Raw genomic sequence first — 19,790 nt, forward strand, 5'->3', positions numbered from 1 at the left:
ATAATAACTTTAAATGCAAATAGTGAAACAATAACTAAAAGGCAGAGATCATCAGATTAGATTTTAAAAAGCAAGATCCAACTTTATTTTTTAATATTAATAATCACTGATGTTCATTGAGCAGTTACTATATGCCAGTCATGTGCAAAGCAAATACATGCACATGAAGTACACTTTGTTGCACTTTGCATAAACCACCTCCTTTAACTCTTATTAAACCCTAAGAGAGGATGCTTTTTAAAAAGGGTACAAAAATATGAAAACTAATATATTGTTTCCTCTTTTTTTTCCTCCAAAATTTCAATTACAGTCGACATACAATATTATATTAGTTTCAGATGTACAACATAGTGATTAGGCATTTATATAACTTATGATGTACTCACTCTGATAAGTCTAGTACCCACCTGACACCATACATAGTTATTATATTACTGAATATATTTCCTATGCTGGACTTTATATCCCTGTGACTCTTTTTTGTAACTGCCAATTTGTATTTCTTTATCCTTTCACCTTTTCATTCCTCCCTCTAAAGCTCCTCCTATCTTGTAACCATAAATTTGTTGTCTGTATCTATGAGTTTGTCAAGAAACTCACTTTAAATATAAAGTCACAGTATTTTTAAAGTGAAAGAATGGAAACATATGCCTGTAAATCCTAACCTAAAGGAAGTTAGAATGGCTGTATGAATATAAAAATAAATTTCAGAGCAAGGAATATTTCCAGAGATAAAGAGTCATTGCATTGTGATAAAGTGGTTATGCACCTACTAACAAAGTTTCAAAATTCACAAAACAAAAGCTGATAGAACTCAAAGGAGAAATAGCCAAATCCATAATTATAGTTGGGAAGTTCGACACCCCCTCCCAATTATTGATAGGACAAGTAGAGAAACTCAGAAAGGGTATAGAAGAGAAACAACATGCCAACCAACTTTATAACCTAATATTTATAGAACACCCTACTCAACAGCATCAGAGTATAAATTCATTTGTAGTGTGCTTGGAACACCAGACAGACTATATCCTGAGTCACAAAACAAGTCTTAATAAATTTAGAAGTATTGCAATCATACGGCATCTATTCTCTGACCACAATGAAATTAAATTAGAAATCAATAACAGAAAGATATCTGGAAAAGCTCCAAATACTTGAAAAGTAAACAGCACACTTCTAAATAACCCAGAGGCGAAATGAGGGCTGTGGACTAACATCTTGTTGAGTTTATAGCTCTCTCCTCTAAATCTTAGTCTTGCCCAAATGAAATTACCTCGTTGCTATCAGGAACCAGGCTGTTAGCTCCAGCCAAAGCATAAAAGGTTAGTAAGGGCTGGCACTGGCGGTGGGGCTGTTAACCGCCTGAAGACTGTAACCAGGAGCTGTCTGTCAGGAGGGCACCAGTGCAGGCAGAGCAGAGCAGATGGGAAGAAACTGGGATCGTCTTGAGCCCTGGTAAGAGGCTCAGGCGGATACTAACATGAATCCAGGCGAGAAGGTCAGACTGATGCCGGAATGAAAGGAAATGCTTAAACACCAAGGGCAGAATCAAGTGGCACGTGGATTTTTCAGGAGGTTAATATCAGGAACAGGAGTCCTCTGTTGTGTTCCCATGGGCTCCATATGGCTCCTAAGTCCCGACAGAGTCTTCTTCCCAGGAGAGGGAGGACTGGCTAGAGTTAGGCAGGAAACTGCCAGGAGACTGGGCTTCAGGGCAGGCTGCATGCACCCTTCCACAACTGCATTGCGATAGTCATAAATGGTGGCTCTAGCTCATTAAAACTATTACATTTAGCCAATTAGCTCTGCTTAAGAAAGCAGAGAAATGATCATTTTAGGCCGCACACCACCCAAATTGTAAAAACAAAAAACTGTCTGTGCTAAATGACAAAAGGGAATGTGTTGTTTGTGAAGCGCTTCATTACCTGCCGCCGCCAGATGAATGATGTTTTTATAAAAATACACCATCAGCATCTCCATGCCAAGGAGATGGCTGAGAGAGACCCCTCCCTTTCTCCGAAAGCATTATTCCACACGCCGTCAGTGTCAGCAACTGACCTTTGGTTCTTTTGTTTCTTTCACATTCCTCCCCATTCCAAATGAATTACCCAGAACAGTAGCAACTCATGCCAGTTTATTTTCTTCAATCTAAATAATGTCATAATTCAGTTACCCCCACCCCCTTTCCCAAACCAACCAGTTTAATCTGATTAGGGACAAAGAGAACATTGATGATGATCCATGAAATCTAGATAAGGCTGTGCTCTAGATACCCTCCATTAAAACCATTCTAAATGATAAAACCATTCTAAATCTCTATTTTAAAATCTTGCCGCATAGTCTATCTAAAAGTCCTTTTGTTTATTTCCCCCCCTGAAAGAAACATGTGGGACATTGCTGCTGGAAAGGGGTACAAGTTATGTGACCATGATCTCTGTTTTTCGGCATCATGTGGAGGAGAAGGCAGATTTTTGCCTTGAGCTAGAAGACAAAAAAGCTGTGGATCACTGGTAGGAGGAAAGCTGATGACTGCTGCCTGGGAGACCAAGTCCAAGGCAACTGAGCCTCGCAGTCTCTATCCCCTTCTCTCCTCCCCACGCCCCCTCGAATCAAAACCTGAGGTAAGGTTTTTGAAAACCCGGTAGGACTGAGGAAACTATGGATCTACTTGTGTCATAGAAAGACTTGAGGGAACGTTAAACATTCCTACTCAAGCCCATATTGGGCAGAGCCAACAGTAGGTAGAAGTAATTGATGACAATGAAGGGTTGTATTTAGGAATGCATTTCTTTCTATCTGAGACTCTTTTGCTGAGACTATTCAGTGCTTGTTATTTTGATAACGGGTGTCTCCTCCAAGGCCATCTACCTGGAAGGGTAAGCTTCTCCAGGTGACTAGATTCTGAAAATGCACACATCTTAGTATTGCCCTCTCCTGCCCATACAAGACCATCAATCCTTTTTCTTTCAGAGTGGGGGACATCTGGGTGATTCTGAAAACAAGAGCACATTTAGAGGTGTCCATTGTTTCTTCTTGGATGTGGTGAAGGCTGGTGCTTGGAAGTTTCGTGTGCATGTGCAAAGTCTTGAGTAAAGGCAGGTTCTAATTCAGCAAGATTGGGGCAGGGCTGGAGATGCTGCTTTTGCAACAGACTCCCAGTGGTCTATGGGTCATTCTTTGGGGAGCAAAGGTAAAGATAAAATCAAGAGCTCTGGCTACAGGTCCTGTCGCTTCTGCCTGGGATGCCAGCAAAAGTTACTTCACCTCTTTGGGCCACAGGCTTCTCATCTCCAAAATGAACGAATAACGTGTCACTGCACTCAAGGGTCTCTTCCAGCTCTCACATTCTAAGAGGCTAATGTGAAGTTTGTCAAAGGGGTAGAGCATTGTGTCCCAAATGACAAAGAGACTGGATGACAAAATAGGAAGGAAACAGCAGGTGTCAGTGCAGCACAGCTCCCAGGGTGCAGCTCCCAGCAAATACAATGTGAGTGGTACCCCCTGGATTTGTACAATGGAGCAGCCCTGGGGGTACCAGGCACACCTTTTTATCTACATATATTCCCTTAACTGTTGAGTTCCCAAAAAAGTTCCTTCCCATGTGGAATACATTGGCAATTTTAAGAGAATAGCTTTATGCTTGAGGGATCAATATCCCTCCAACAACCCACTAATGGCAGGTCCCTTGACTCCCAGAGAAGTACTCTCCTCTTTCCATAAGAAAAGATGAGGCCCAAGAGGGCTTGATGCCTGGAAGGGAAAGCTTGGGAATGACTGTGCAGTGTTTGAATGTGGGCCAAGCTATGCTAGTAATATGAGACTGCATGCTTGAATGTGCTAAACCAAATACTGGAATGTCAACACCATAGGGGCCCGGGAAGCTGCCAGAACTGAGAGGCCAAGGGTGTGGGCTTGGCATGTCGGCACCTGGATGCTTGGGCTTCAACTCCTCGGCACAGTGCCTGTGGTCTCCAGAGATATTGCCACCCAGTTTGAAAATCAGTTGTGTGGCAGAACAGGCTCAGTATGTGCCCAAACTCAGGTCATGAGGCTGGAGAGAGGATCCCTCAAAGGAGAAAGCAAGAAAACATACCTTGATCCCTGTGATGATGGCTTCTAAAGGAGGGGCCCTTTAATCAAACCCACAAACGGAGAGCATAAGAGTTGGAAGGAACTGTACAATCCATCTTGAAGAATCTCTGGCCCAAGAAGCACCTGTTGGGAATTCAGGCTCTGAGGAGGAGTGTGGAGGGAGATGAGGTTGGAAGGGCTTTCTCTTTCCATGTGCTATGGCAGTAGACAGTAAGGAACGGGACCAAATGGAGAGTCAACTGTGCTCACAGAGATACGGTGCCTGCTGGCATGCTGGCTTCATCTTGTGACATGATACGTGGGGACCTCGAGACTCTAAGGCAGAAGGGTTGTTATTACTCATGAGTAGTTTTCCTAGCTCAGTCTCTTCCTCTGGCTGAGATCTGGCCATTTGCCTTTAGTCTGGGTCCTCAGCAGCTTCCCTGTACTCATTTAAGGGACTGGGAGAGTTTCCAGAGAAAGACAATGAGATTCATGAGCTTGTTTCTTACATGTGCTAAATTCCTGGTGGACTCGGTCTGCCTTGTGAGGGGCATGGTGGCCTGTGTATGGCAGAGAGCCAGCGTGTGCTGGGGACATGGCTGAATGTACTCAGTCCACAGGAGACGGACAACCTGCAGCACTTGCTGGTGCTCTTTCCCCCTTCAGCTCCCAGAACACTGGGAGCCTATCTTAGACTCTCCAAATAGAAGGCTAAAGACGATAAAACAACAAGAAAAAAATCTTAAAGACAAACACCAGGGGTTCCCTAGTACAACAGCCCATCCAGATCACTCCACACAGAGAAACTGAGTTGACCATCCATGTCCACAGAGCTCTGATATAGCTTTTTTAGTCTTCTACTCTTAAATATGAAGAGATAACCAAGATTATAGAGAAATTCTCTACCATAAAAGATAAACACCAAAACAAACTATAAGAAACTTAGAGGAAACAGACAATTACAGGGAGAAGAAAATATTTTTAAAATATTATTTATATCTTTAGGAAGATATATGATGATATTACATCCATGAGACAAGAAAGAGCTATCAAGAAAAATTATCACAGAGTAAGAAAGTCTTGGAAATTAAAAAATATATGAAAGATAAATTCAAGGAAATCTCCCCAAAAGTAGACCAAGGGTGGGGGAGGGGGAGAAAGAGAGGGAGAGAGAGAAAGAGAGAGAGAAGATAGAAACTGGGAGAGAAAAGCCACAAAAATTAGAGAATTTGGGAAGTCCAACATCTGAATAACAAGAGTTTGGGGGGGGGGGAAAGAGGGGGGAAAGAGAAGGAAATTATGAAGGGAACAATTTAAGAAAGCTTCCCAGAATTATAGTACCTGAGATTCCAGATTGAAGGGTCTTTTGAGTGTCTAGGACAATGGGAAAAAACTGACCCACACCAACACACATCTTTGTAAAATTTTGAAACTGAGTACAGACAAAATTTCAAACACTTCTAGAGAGGACAAGGTTCTATATAAAGGTCAGAAATAAGAATGACTTGGGACTTCATCACATTGAAACTAGGGGACACTGGTAGAACACCTTTAAAATTCGGAGGGGATGCCTGGCGGGGCGGGGCTCAGTGGTTGAGCATCGACCTAGGATCCAGGAGATCACAATTCTATTCCTAGTCAGGGCACATGCCTGGGTTGTGGGCTCGATGCCTAGTCGGGGGCGTGCAGGAGGCAGCTGATCAATGATGACTCTCTCATAATTGATGTTTCTATCTCTCCCTCTCCCTTCCTCTCTCTGAAATCAATAAAGATATATTTTTTAAAAAATAAATAAAGTAAAATAAATTTTGGAGGAGAAAATATATCAAACTTAGAATTTTATACCTAGAGAAACTATCAGTCAAGGGCGAGGGTAACATAAAGGCATTTTCAGACATGCAAGGCCTTTATAAATGCATTCCACCGTTAATGTGCTTCACCCAAACAAGGAAGTATGTTAAAAAAGAGAAAGGCAGGATAGTAAGAAAGCAGAGGCTCCCACCCAAGACAGGATTAAGGTAAAGAACTATCTCTACATAATAGGCATGAAGCAAATCAGAAAATTTGGGAGAGAAGTCTACAGAAATAGAAATAGATAGAATATCTGATGTATTTGAATATATATCAAGAGGAGATGGATGCAAATGGTGTAAGGGGTGGGGGAATTGGGAAAGAGTGAAACTACACAAACAGAAAATAAGACCATTAATAACTCTAGGGAAAACAAAATGCTGTAGAAGAAAATATTCTGCATGCTTGGCTGTGAATAGTATTGATATAGTCATAATAAATCAAACTGAAAAATGATTAAAATGAAAGCATGATATAGCTGTACAAGGAGGACATGGAGGGGAAAGTTAATTCTTTTCTCATTAGTGGGAATGGCTAATGCATAAAACAAACCAAAATATCAAGAAATAGTAACATAACAGTATTATTTAGAAATGTGAACATAAATATAAAAAATAACTCTTTAAGGATTGAAAATAAGTGCCTATGGGAATTAGGATATGGATATGAGAGGTTAGGAAGTCGTTGCTTCCATAAAAAGCCTTGTAGAACTATTTGATTATTTTTTAAAGATTATTAGAATATATGCATATCTTTGATAAATGTAAAATCTAAATTAAAAAAAGAAAAATCTACATTTTGCACTAGCCATGATGTGTATCCTGTGATATGTATCCAACGCTTCAGGAGGAAAGAGAAAGAGAAATATTATATCACTTTATACTCTCTCTGATTCCCTCATTCTTTCCCTTCCTCTCCCGCCTCCCTCTTCCTCTCTTTTTCCATTTATTGTCTTCTATTTTACCTCCATCATTCTTTACCTTTTTCCCTTATTTCTTCTTTTCTCTCTTCCTGGCATTGTATATACCCAAAGTAGCTTTATTATTAATATTACTTACTTATTGAATATAATGTTGCCTGTTCTTAGTTCTTAATATTAAAGCATGCATGGAATGTTCTTTCTTTCCCCAACCAAAGCAATCTAAACAGCAAAATCAGTTGTAACTACTTTTTATCAAGGTGAAGAAATTTTTCATGTAAAGGCTCTCTTAGACTTGGAGGAGATATCAGAGGTCATTGGGCTCAACCAGTCACATGCTGCAGGAGACCCCCCTGCATTTCTCTGTCCAGACATTTTCCAGGCTCTGATTAAACAATGAGTGTGGGGAATATTGAGCCAACAGCCAGGACACTCAGATCTAGACAGCTCAACTGTGCCTATGAGTTTCTATATGTTGAGTGGAAGTCAGCCTCTCTCTCTCAGAAAATTAAAAAATAACCTAACCCAGCTCCCCATGACAGCTCCTGATGTATCTACAAATAGAAATCATGTCCCCTTGAGTGGTTTCTGCTTCGTGCTAATCATTGCTCTTTCCTGTGGGTTGCTGGACATTTCACCACCCTAGTCATCTGCATGAGCACCCTTTAAGCTGTGACTTCATCTTTCAATTAGAGGCACCTAGAACTGAATATACTTTACCAAGTATGAGCTCATTGATGCAGACTGCAGGATTTCTGTCACCTCCATTTTCTGTTCACCATGCTTCTATTAATGCAGATAAAATTTTGAAGTAGCTGTTTCTCTCAACTCCTGCTGGCTTACATCAATCTCAAAGTCATCTAAAATCTTAGGTTTTTTTCTTTTTTTCTTATGTGTCCCTAAAAAGCCTGGTATCCCATATCTTGTATGTGGGCAGGTGAGTTTCCCCAACATTGCTGTCTGTCTTATATTTATCTCATGAAATCTCTTCTGAGTTTTGGCCCTAATTCTCACCCTGTTTTGACAGTTTCTTATGATTTGCTTAAATGAACATGCTTGGCTACCAGTTATAAATGCCTCATATTAAAATTACTTCATCACCCAATTCCCAAATAAAATTTATATCATCTCAGCTCCAAGAATGATCCTCTTAGAGCCCCTCACTATGTGACCCATTTCGGGTTTCCTGGGCCATTGAGTTTGACAATAGAAGAAGGTCCAGGCAAGCCCTACTTTTGGGTCTCCGGCCTGTACACATGACTGGGAGGGGGCCTGTCACCTTGACTGCCTACAACCCTGGGCCAGTGTCAGAAAACCTGGGCTGTCTCCTGTAATCCATTATTCCCATACCTTCTGGGAAATGAATGAAAATGAACTGAGACATGGAGTCAAAGCAGATGGTTGGGCAGATTCCATGATGGATGAAGAACAGGGAACTCCACAAGGCGGAGGCTCCTGATCCCACTGTGTTGGACTCAGTGCCAGCTGTCAACAGCTGGACACTAAAGAAAGAGCCACATTGTGATTAATACACCATCTGTCAGGGACTGTCAACTCTAAAAAATAATAAAAATGGCTAACATTTGTGAAGTGTTTTGAGTTTTCAACATTCCTTTCCCTTGTAATAACTCTTAAGATGGGAAGGCCAGGAGGTAGCAACACAGTTTTATAGACGTGGAAGTGAATGTTCAAAGAGGTTTGGTGACTTGCTCATACTCACAGCTCTTGGGAGAGTGGAGCTGGGAGTCCAGGCTGGGTGTCCTGGCTTGGAATCCAGTCCTCTCTGCAAGGCATCTCTGAAGCTTACTGCCCAGGTCACCAATTAGTAAATGCTGATCTACCGCCTGCTTTGGGCCTGTCACTGGGCTAACTGCTGGGGCGCGGGGCACAGAAGAGTATAACACATGAACCTTGACTGCAGTAAGCTCAGAGCAACCTAGAGCACTTCGTTCAGGCACCTGAGCAGGTGGAACAGCCCCTGAGCACTATGGCCATCAAAAATAGAGGTGACTCAGTCAGTGGAGAAAGCTTCAGGGAGGGACAGGGCTGGGTGAACTGTGTTGGAAAGCCTGGGAAGGTAGTGGTGGAGGGTGGGCGGTGGGCAAAGTCTCAGTAGGTGGGTGTGGGTGTAGAGGGGTAAGAAGGGACTTGCCTAAGTGCCGACAGAAGGGGGTGTGAGGGTCAAGGTGAAAGAAAACAGGATGGAGAAGGTGAGCTGATGGCAACGGGCAGCCATTGACCTTGAGCAAGGAGGTGAAACCCATACTTTAGGTATCCAGTTGACATTTATGGGGCTATGCTGCAGGATGGGGAGACAATGACAAGTGGGACCCTCTCAGGAAGGTCACAAGTGGCATTGCCTTGTTTTCCTCTCAGAATGAATGGCTCCTCATCACACTCCAGTAGCATGAGACATCTTTCGCTCTTTGGCACTCAGAGGAATAAGCCTACCAGTTTTCTAAAGCTCATTTTTGTTTAAATTGTAAACAAGTCTGTTTACTACCTTAGCTCATAATTTTTGTCAGTGTATCCTATGGAACACTAGCCCTGTTCTCTGTTCAGTTAAGAATGAAGAAGCCTTAATACTCATCCTCCTTTTGGAGAATCATAGTGCTCAGTGGCATCTTAAAGGCTCTGATAAGTCCTGAAATTAAAGAACACCTTTTGTTTTGACCAGAGAACCCTGTCTCAAGAAACTCCAGGAACATCTCATGAAACTAGTGGGCTCACAGTCACTGCCTTATCCCGCTCAATCCTTGCAACTGCCCTGTGATACGGGGTTATTATCTCTATGTCCAGTGAGAATACTGAGACCGAGAAGTGTAGTGATTCGCCCAAAGGCATGCAACTAGGAATGGCCAGATTAAGGCCCAGGACTCGACACTATAAATCTGCGGCTTTGCCCCTAATTCAGCCTTACTATGTCTGAATGATCTCTTGAAGATGGTACTGTACTTCTCTTAATTAACAAAGAATACCTAATTATTTTGAGGGAAGATACAGAAACTTACGGAGGAATGACATCAAGGTGATGAGGCATAGACACTCTCAGAGTCCTGGGCCGCTTTCCACTTTGGAGAAGCTCCTTTCCTTGGATCCATCTGCCCTCCCTCAGAGGAAGCTCCAGCTGGCGGGGGGTAGTGAGGCTGGTGGCTGGAGGTGGTTATGGGTTTCAGTGAAGATCCGACGGGTGCTTTGAGATAAACAATGAGATGACAAATCCGAAAACATTTACACTATCGATCAAGCAAATTTTATAAAAACCATACAAGCTAAATTCCTCTATTGTTTTGCATGTACAATAATTAATTTTTACCAAAACTATCTCCTGAACAAGACCTAAACTGATGAAATTCATGGTATAATTAAACAATAATTACTTTTTTAAAACAGTAAATACAAATTCAAGATTTTGAGAGATGACACGCTTTCCGCCAGCACGTTCCTACAAAGCTGAAGAACAGCAGTACAAGATAAACACTGGTCTGTGAACAGTGCATAAAAAATATTCTTGAAATATTTATATTTGACGTAGAATAGGTTAAAAACTAACAAAAATACTTATAGGCTGCTTGACCTTGGGCAAGTTACTTAGTTCCTTCGTCTCTGTAAAGTGGGAATAATAACAGTACCTTCGTCACAGGGTTGTTGTCAAGGTTAAATGAGTTAACACAAGAAAAGCACTTGGAATTGCCTCGCACATGGCATATATTATAAAGGTTTCCTGCTCTCTTTCTCCTTTCCCTTCTCCCCCTTTCCGTTTTCCTCTTCTCTCTCCTCCTATTATTATTATTACCGATATTATTATCATCATCATTGTATCATTACTATTTCCCCCCTGTAATACAGAGCCTGGCATTGGAGCTGCCTTCAGGGGCTGTCAGGAGGCGCGGTCACCGAAGGGAACCCAGGCATTTCTGACTCAGCTGTGGGTTAGCAGCTGTACTGCGAAGAGAGCTGAGCCTTGGCAAACTGTTCTCATGTACGAGATCCGGCTCTCAAGTATCGAGGCTGCATTTTTAACCAATAATCGGGAGCCTATTCATAAACGTTACCTTCAGAGCTCTGGCCTCGGGGGGCCGTCCACATAAATGGACAGTACTGCCATGGCTCAAACTATTTTTGGAATTTCCTTAATGCGTTTCCCCATCTCCACCCCAGTCAGAATGTAATTGCTCTCTTAGTGTTTTGGTTAGCTCGCCTTTTCTAAATGTAATCAGTCATGCTTAGGGTTATAGTTATTTCTGCCTGAGCCCACCTCTCATCCTGGATGGCAACCCCCTTGAGGACAGTGAGCTCGTCTTGCTCACTCCTGTATCCCCTGCCCTTTTGCAATGTCAGTGCTCCATAAATGCTGGCTTTATTGCTGAGTCAGGTTGAGACTGACTTTGGAAATCATGGGGCATGCTTCTGATTATCCTCACTCAGGCCAATCTGTGTCCTTTGGGGGTGGATGTGACTTTAGGAAAACACAAAGTAATTCTAAGCCAAGTTTGGTGAATGCATTAAACAATGCCAATTCTGTCCTATAAATAAGTTTACAAGGCTGGTTTCCTTGTATGGCTTGTAAGCCCTTGTCCATTCTCTTAGAAGATTTCCAAAAAGCGCTTTGAGCTTGGCCCTTAGAGTAGGCACATGAAGACCAAGGCTGACTGCACTGCTCCGGACCTAGCGGCCATGCCTGTGTGGGGCTGTAATGCCGAAGTTGGCCACCAGAGGGGGAGCGTGTTCCAGACCCCAAGGTGGGCCTCCACAACGGCTCCAAAAACTTTGCATTTAAAGACTGCCGGCCAGAGCAGCTGCAGTTCACATCTCAGTCAGCACCTAGCAGAGCTGCCGGTGCCTCCATAGAACATCTCCTGAGCACTGCCCCTGGCTGAACAAGGTGAGGCACCAAGACAGGGACTCCCCAGCCCCAGGCCCCCGCTAGGGCACAAAGGAGCCTGTGGAGAAGTGACCCTCAAGACGAGTCACTGGGCACCCCTACAGCCTCTTTCTATGACTCCATCTGGATTTGGCTGGCTGTGGGGACAAGCTCCAAAGGACCGCCTGGGTCTCAGTGTGGTGGTAGCAGCCAGCTTTCCAGCCACCATGGTGGATGCCGGGAACTGAGGGGAGAGCCTCTGCAGCCTCTGTGGAGGCACCAAGGTGAGTCTTTATCACTTTGACACTTTGACACTAACTTTGTCCCGGCACTTGGGGTTGGCGTCCTGAGATGTGGCAGGTGGAGGAGGGCACGGTGTTTGGGGATCCTCAGGCTGTGGAGCATGGAGGTGCCAGTGGCAGCCTGTGGAGATCCAGGTGGGAAGGTCCCAGTGGCAGCCTGTGGAGATCCAGGTGGGAAGGTCCCAGTGGCAGCCTGTGGAGATCCACAGGCCCTTGTCCAGCTGCCTGGACTGGCGAGCGTGAGTCTGCGCTTGGGGTGCCAGAGGAAGCTATTGCCTTAGTGACAACTATTCCTGGCTTGCATCACTGCTCCAGAGCCTATTCAGGGAGCATATGGTATAGGTAACACGTGCCCAGTAGTGGAATATGTGAAGGGAGAGCTTATTTATAAAACATCTATACCTCTCCAGCTTTGGGTTATGATTTAGGTTAGCTAAGTACAGTTAGGGGAGGAAAGGGCTTAAAACCTCCTTAGTGATTCTCTCCAGGGAGGGCCACATTAAAGCTAGGCAATCCAAAGAAAAGCTATGATCCCTGCAGAATTAGGTGTTGGACCCCAGAGACACCGTCTTTGCAGCAACAAGTAAGGCTCATGCCACCCCCTTGACAGGAAGAATTGACTGAGTCCTTCTGCTGCCCAGAGAGGGACTTTGAGAGTCGGGGTCTGGATCTTAGCTCTGATCTGCGTTCAAAATCACCTTTTCAAAGGGCCCCTAAACAGCATTGTTTCTGGCACTGTCAAGGCAGGAGGGAGGCCTCAGGAACCTGCAGACCCTCCTACCTGGCTACTTGGCAGAATCAGAAGATGCTGGGGGGTGCTGGTTCTCACCAGCCTCAGCCACCAGCTTCCTGTGTGCCCTTGTTCATAAAGCCCTTCCACGTTCACTACCCCGCTGAAGCTCTTGAAAACTGAGTGGCTGGCAGATGTGCTTCTCCCCATCACAAAAATGATGGCCTGAGGCTGCAGGGGCTCAGCTGATTCGGCCAAGTTCCCAAGTAATAAGAAGTGGAGCCAGGATAAGACCCCGTGTTTGTCGGCCTACATGCAGCGTCTGGGGTGGGGCTGTGGATGGCTGAGAGCTTCAGCTCTAAAATGCACCCTCAAGACACTCTAAGGGGTCAGTTAAGTGTCTCTCGGCAGGGGAAGAAGCCCCCACTCTGACCTGAAACCCAGAAGTCCAGGCTCCTTGGGCTTCCGCTACAGGGCACCTAGGTGTCTACACTCTGCCTATGTTTCTGTGGCCCTCGTCCCCTCCCTCCCTCCCAGCTTTCAGAGACTCTCCTTGGCCCCAGAGCCTCTACCTGGCCGTCTTTACTGACTCATCTTGGACCCTAAAGGTGGTCACCGAAAGGGATGGATACACCCTTCCTGGACAAAGCAACCTAGTGGCTGAGCAAGTGCCCCGGTGGGAAGCATTTGCGTAGCACCTCACCCCCTCTCCAACATCCATTGGTTCTTGTCTCTTTGTGCCTCGGTTGGCTTATCTTTAAAATGGAAATGACAGACTGACACCACCTGCCCCCCTCACAGTGCTCGAGGGATGGCAGAGAAATCCCGGATGGGAAACGGTCTGTGCTTCGTGGGATGTATGCACACATGAGGGGTTTCACTCTATTATCAGTGTACTCGGCAGTTAGTTGTACCTTGCCTGAGAGCACAAACTTGGCCCAAAGGCTGTAAGACCAATGATCGAAGGGTTCAAAATAAAACTTGGGGCAGAAAGAACATTCTTAGGTCTCATTCCCAAGTAACAAACATTAGCAGAGCTGGCTGAGCATTTGCAATCTCATCTCACATCTGGCCTCCTGCTCGGCCGGCCCCTCTCCCCAACAAGCTCCCCAGGGCTCCTGCTCCACCAGCTGAGGGGTATGGGGGGAGCAGAGATGGGGCCGCCCTACAGACACATTCCAGAGAACAAGCAGTGCATCCTAGTGCTGGTTCAGGAGCCATCAGCAGAGGAGGAAGGTGAAAACGAAGGTGGGGCTACGCCAACTCAAGCCTGTCTCAGCACCTCCATGCCCAGCATGGCAGCTCTGGCTCTCTGCGACCCTGGACAGCAGCGCCTGTTGCCTTTGGCAAGGAGAGGGTTAGCACATGCAGAAGACACTGGCCTCCTGCTTTGCAGCTTTTCAGGATGCCATGGAGGCCAGAGGGAGGGGCGCTGCACACAGTGCTGTGAAACTATGGAGGGTCCCCTGCAGCTTAGCAGCAGTGGAGCTGTGCAGGGCCCCAGCTAGAGGCCCTCACTGGGTGGAGGAAGGGTATTAGGAGAGTAGCAAACTGGACACAACTGCAGCACGGAGAAGCTGGGGTGGGAGTTGTCTCAGGGCTCTGGGAAACCCTGGGGCAGGGAGGAAAGATCTTGGCTGAACCATGGGCTCTCCTCTGCTCCTCCTTCCCACAGGCTGGAAGAAAGGCCTGCAGACACTGTGAACACCCTGATTGTGTGTGCATGTGTGAGTGCATGTGTGTGCATGCATGTGTGTATGTGTGTGCATGCATGTGTGTATGTATGTGATGCATGTGTGTTGCATGCATGCACGGGTATGCAGGAGATGTGACATCTCATTACTTGGAAAGACAAGAGCAGAATCTACTATCCATCCCTTCTAGTTGTCAGAAGGACAGTTGCTTGGCAACTGGTCATTTATGGCCTCTTCTCAGCCCTGTAGTCAGACGTCTCTGGAGGCAAAGGTGAAGTCATGAAACAGGGGTTTACTTTTGCTCTGCCAGGAAGAGCCATTCAGCTGGCTTCCCCTTCACTATCCCTGTTTATTGAAATGGTCTTGATGCCACCTTTCCCACTTGCCTCTGAAGAGGGACTCATTGGATGGCTCCTCCTTTCAATCAGCAGGCATTGTCCCCCTACTGCCACCTGCTGATCCCTGTCACCTCCTTCCAGGTGGTAGAGCCCTGGCTGGCACACGGGGCCTCAGAATTGAGTGTGCTCCACGTTGGGTCTGGGACTCATCCATCTACCCAGGGGCTTTTATCTTCCAAAGAATTCACATTTTTAAAAAATCTTTATTGTTGAAAGTATTACAGGTGTCCCATTTTCCCCCCAATTGACCCCCTCCACCTTGCTCCCACCCCCTCCCCAGGCCTTTACCCTGTCATTGTCTGTGTCCATGGGTTATGCATATATGCATATAACTTCTTTGGTTAATTTCTTCCCACCCTCCACCCCTCTTCCCTCTGAAATATGATCGTCTGTTATATGCATCACTGTCTCTGGATCTATTTAGTTCATCAGATTCTTTTGTTCATTAGCTTCTTGTTAAAGACCCTTCAACATTTCCTGTAGTGCTGGTCTGGTGGTGATGAACTCCTTTAGCTTTTCCTTGTCTGAGAAGCTCTTTATCTGACCTTCAGTTCTAAATGATAGCTTTGCTGGGTAGAGTAATCTTGGTTGTAGTTCCATGTTTTTCATCACTTCTTTGCCTCCACATTATGGCTGTTTCCAGGTGTTGGTTTGAATATTTCTTGTCACACCCTTCTGGCCTGCAAAGTTTCTGTTGAGAAATCAGCTGACAGTCGAATGGGTGCTCCCTTGTAGGTAACTAACTGCGTTTCTCTTGCGGCTTTTAAGATTCTCTCTTTGTCTTTAACCTTTGGCATTTTAATGATGATGTGTTTTGCTGTGGGCCTCTTTGGGTTCCTTTGTTTAGGACCCTCTGTGCTTCCTGGACTTGTAAGTCTATGTCTTCCCCAGGTAGTGGAAGTTTTCTGTAATTATTTTTTCAAATAGGTTTTCAATTCCTTGGTCTCTCTCCTCTCCTTCTGGCACCCCAATACAAATGTTGGGCCTCTTAAAGTTGTCCCAGAGGCTCCATATGCTATCTTCATATTTCTGGATTCTTTTTTCTTTTTGCTCTTCTGGTTGGGTGTGTTTTGTTTCTTCATGTTCCAAATTGCTGATTTGATTCTCAGCATCCTCTACTCTACTATTGATTCCATGTAAATTATTCTTCATTTCAGTTCGTGTAGCCTTCATTTCAAATTGGTACTTTATTATGTCATCGATTTTCTCAATTATTTTTGTCATACTCTTACTAATATCCTTGAGCATCCTTATAACCATTATTCTGAACTCTGTGTCTGTTAGCTTGCTTGGATCTATTTCATTTAGTTCCTCTTCTAGAGATTTCTTCTGTTCTTTCCTTTGTGACGTGTTTCTTTGCCTCCACATTATGGCTGCTTCCAGGTGTTCGTTTCTATGTATTAGGTAGAGCTGCTATGTGTCCTGGAATTTGTAGAGTGGCTTTGTGTAGTAGGTGCCCTGTAGGATCCAGTGGCTCAGCCTCCCCAGTCACCTGAGCTGGGCCTTCTAGGTGCTCCCCTGTGTGGGCTGTGTGCACTGTCCTGTTGTAGTTGAGCCTTGGTTGCTGTTGGCGTCCCTGGGAGGAACTGACCCCCAGGCCAATCGGCTGTGAGGCCCAGCTGCAACTATGGCCAGAGAGCTGCTGTGTTGGAGACGCCCCTATGGAGCAGGATTTACTTCAGTGGAACTTTGGTGTTCACCAAGTGCGCCCCTTGAGTGTCACTCGTGGATGTGGCAGGGTTGTAATCCAGCGTGGTCGAGTCTGACCACCAGGTGCACTGTCTCTGGGGCCTCCCGGGAGGTGCAAAGTCAGCCTGTGCCAGTGCCTTGCCCAGGGCCACCCAGCATGAGCTACACAGCAAACCATAGTTGGCTGCTCCTTGTGCTGGGCTTGGCGGTGTCCAGGAGAGGCCAAGCTATGAGCCAATGCCAGCTGCCGCTAGTGCCAGGCCTGGGGCCGCTTATCAAGCCGTATGAGGCACAATGCTGCTTGTTGGAGAGATTTTAGGAAAGTCCTAAGCATGAGGCTCAAGAGGCCACTTGGACAGAAAAGCCCCTGGAAATGGCCTGGATGAGCTGCAGGTGGGGAGGGGCGGGGCCCCCGGGAATCACGGGGCGGGGCCAAAGGCGTGAGTCAGGTGCTGGCGATTCAAACATGGCGCCTGCCTGCCGGCTGTGTGCGGGGAGGACTCGCCACAGGAGCCACGGCCTCTGCCAGCCCTTCTGCCTGGGAGGAAGCCGCCCTCCAGCTCTCGCCCGGGTTTCAGGCAGGTTAGTTCCTCCCCGAGTGTCCCGGGTCCTTTCCGGCTGCTGCCCGGCGCTGGGCTCAGAGGGAGCGTCCGAGTGAGTCCGTGCCGGGCCCTTTAGAGGAGCTGCTGGGGCTCCCGCAGCCTCCGCGACCCTCAGGGACAGTCCCCGCTGGGTTCACAGCCCGGAGTTGTGGGGACGTCTCTTCCCGGCCCTGGAGCCTGGGGTTGGGGGCCTGCTGTGGGGCTGGAACCCCTCCCTCCTCCAGGAAACCCCCACCGCCAAGATGCCCTCCCGGGTGTGGGCCCGCGGCCGCGTCTCCCCGATTCAGTCCCGATCCGCCCGCATCTCCGCCCCTCCTCCCGGTCTCGGTGCTTCTTCAGCTCCCTGGCTGTGGGGCTTCTGTGCAGCCAGATCTCAGGAGGCTCTGAGTGACGGTGGTTCTGTATTTAGTTGTAATTCTGATGTGGCTGCGGGAGGCGGCGGGTGCAGCTGTTACCTACGCCGCCTTCTTGTTTCTCCAAGAATTCACTTTTTACAAGTGGATTTTTGGGAGTCAATATTCATAGAGCCAAAGAACATCAGAACAAAGGTCAAGCTAAACTAATGGCTAAAGAGTAATTTATAAAATCACTGAGCGTATGTGTGAGAAGAATATCAAGTATTTTATGTAAATAAATTCTTTGTAATTGGGCTTGAAAAAATAAATTTTCTCATTATACAAAGAATGCGTCTTAGAAAACCCAGAAAATCTAGCAAACAAAAAGGGGCACGATTCCCACCAGAGTCCTATAACACACCTCGAACAACCAGGTCTCACGTGGAACAACCAGAACATCCCACAAATGGGCTGTCCTTTCATATCTGCAGGATGTGTGTATATTACATTAAATAGCAGAGCATTTTCCCCAGTCGATGGGCACGTTCCTGGGACACCATGGGTGGGACCTCAAGCCCTCGTGATCCAGCCTCAGGAGGCCATTCAGGACCAGGGCCCTTCCTAGATGTGAGGCCGTCCAGGTCTTCATGTCTGGGGGGCCCCACTGAGCCCACCTATTCCTCAGGCCCCTGTGGGAATAAATCCCTGCTGTGGTCCCACTGAACCCAGCTCCTCTAACCACCAGCCTGGCTGGGTCTTAACTTTGTACCTGCCTTTGTATCTAGTTTCCCTCGTTTCAACAGAGTAGAAACCCAAGTCTCTCTGACATGCTCAGGGCTCCAGAGGCTCAGAAAATGCTCCATTTGAATCAGAAGAGTTGGCTCCTCCAGGCCCCACCCAGCATGGCTCTTGATGCTCCCCCAGCTCGGGTTGCCAGCCCCATCGAGAGCTGTTGAAAGAAAGAAGCCAGATCCCATGATCAGAAAGGCCAAAAGGGCCTTGGCCTTCCGAAGCACTGAGGGTACTGGGGAGGGAGAATCGGAGTCCTATGGACCCAGCAGATGTCACCTGCTGATGAGGACAGGGTCTCAGCATTCAGGTTCAGGGCCACAGGGTGGACACCTTGGTCTATGCACTCATTTCTGTTTCCACCTACAGTTTATTCTCTCTCTCCCCTGCCCCTTTCCTCCCCCTCTTCTCTTGCTATCTCTCCCGCTGCTGCTGCAGGACAGGATGGAAAACAAAGCCATGTACCTGAACACCGTGAGCGAACGAGACACCAGCTCCATCTTCGAGGAGCCCTTTGATGGCAGGAGCCTGTCCAAGCTGAACCTATGCGAGGATGGTAAGTGCCTCTGGCTGGGTCTTGGGGTGAGAGATCTGCCCTGAGCCCCACACCCAACCTTGGCATTGCCCCAGGGTGCTGGTGACCTCTCTCCTAATATTGCCCATGTTGAACTTCATGCTTTGAAAGGTTTTTCCATCTGTCTTCTCATTCATGCAGCTCAATAAATCTTTGTGATCAGCAAGATGAATACCCATTTTACAGAAGAACTAGTGGAGGCTGTGAAAAGCATTAGGGATAATTCAGCTCATCAGTCATAGAGATCTCCTGACTCCTTTTGCTTCTCTCCTCTGAGTGAGTGAGGCTGGGGTCAGACAAAGACACCTGAAACAATTAGCCTGGACCCTCTCAGGTGAGGAGCCAACAATCCATTTCCAGAACCCTGCTTCTGTGTATCCAGCACAGAGCTCAACACTTAGTAGGTGCTTTTAATAAATGATTGCTGCATGAATGCATACACTTCTCTTTGCATTGAGTGTAAGAGTGGAGAGCATCGTCCCTACTTCAAAGGTGAACAGAATGAAGCTCACAGAAGGGTCTGGTAAAGACTTATGATCAGCGAGATAGAGATAGTCTGTATTAGTCAGGGTTCTCCAGACAAACAGAACCGGTTTGATATATATGTACATATAGTATAAAGAAATATACATGCAGAATTGACTCATGTGATTATGGAGGCTAAGTCCCACGATCTGCAGTCTGCAGGCTGGAGACTCAGGAGAGCTGGGATGTAATTCAGTTCAAGTCAGAAGGCCTGACAACCCGAGGAGTCAATGGTGCAAATAGCAGTTTGAGGGCTAGAGAAGATGAGATGAGATGTCCCAACTCAAGCAGTCGGGAACAAAAACAAAAAGCAAATACCCCCACCTTTTGTTCTATTCGGGCCCTCAACTGATTGGATGAGGCCCACCCACATGGGGAGAGCAATCTGCTTTACTGAGTTCACCAGTTCAAAAGCTAATCTCATTTAGAAACACCCTCCAAGAC

At 46.3% G+C, this 19,790-nt stretch overlaps 1 protein-coding gene across 1 annotated transcript in view; it reads left to right on the forward strand.

Moving 5' to 3' along the window:
• Positions 1 to 11,650: 11,650 nt before the first annotated feature.
• SCARA5 (scavenger receptor class A member 5) overlaps positions 11,651 to 19,790 on the forward strand; it is a 96,864-nt gene continuing 88,724 nt past the window's right edge. The window contains exons 1-2 of the mRNA XM_087815976.1: positions 11,651 to 11,992; positions 18,686 to 18,803. Of these exons, the coding sequence (XP_087672102.1) occupies positions 18,692 to 18,803 (112 nt within the window). The 5' untranslated portion in view covers positions 11,651 to 11,992; positions 18,686 to 18,691. The remainder of the gene's footprint in view (positions 11,993 to 18,685; positions 18,804 to 19,790) is intronic.

Source organism: Miniopterus natalensis, chromosome 4, assembly GCF_054644295.1.
Source record: "Miniopterus natalensis isolate mMinNat1 chromosome 4, mMinNat1.hap1, whole genome shotgun sequence".
Taxonomy (NCBI): Eukaryota; Metazoa; Chordata; class Mammalia; order Chiroptera; family Miniopteridae; genus Miniopterus; species Miniopterus natalensis.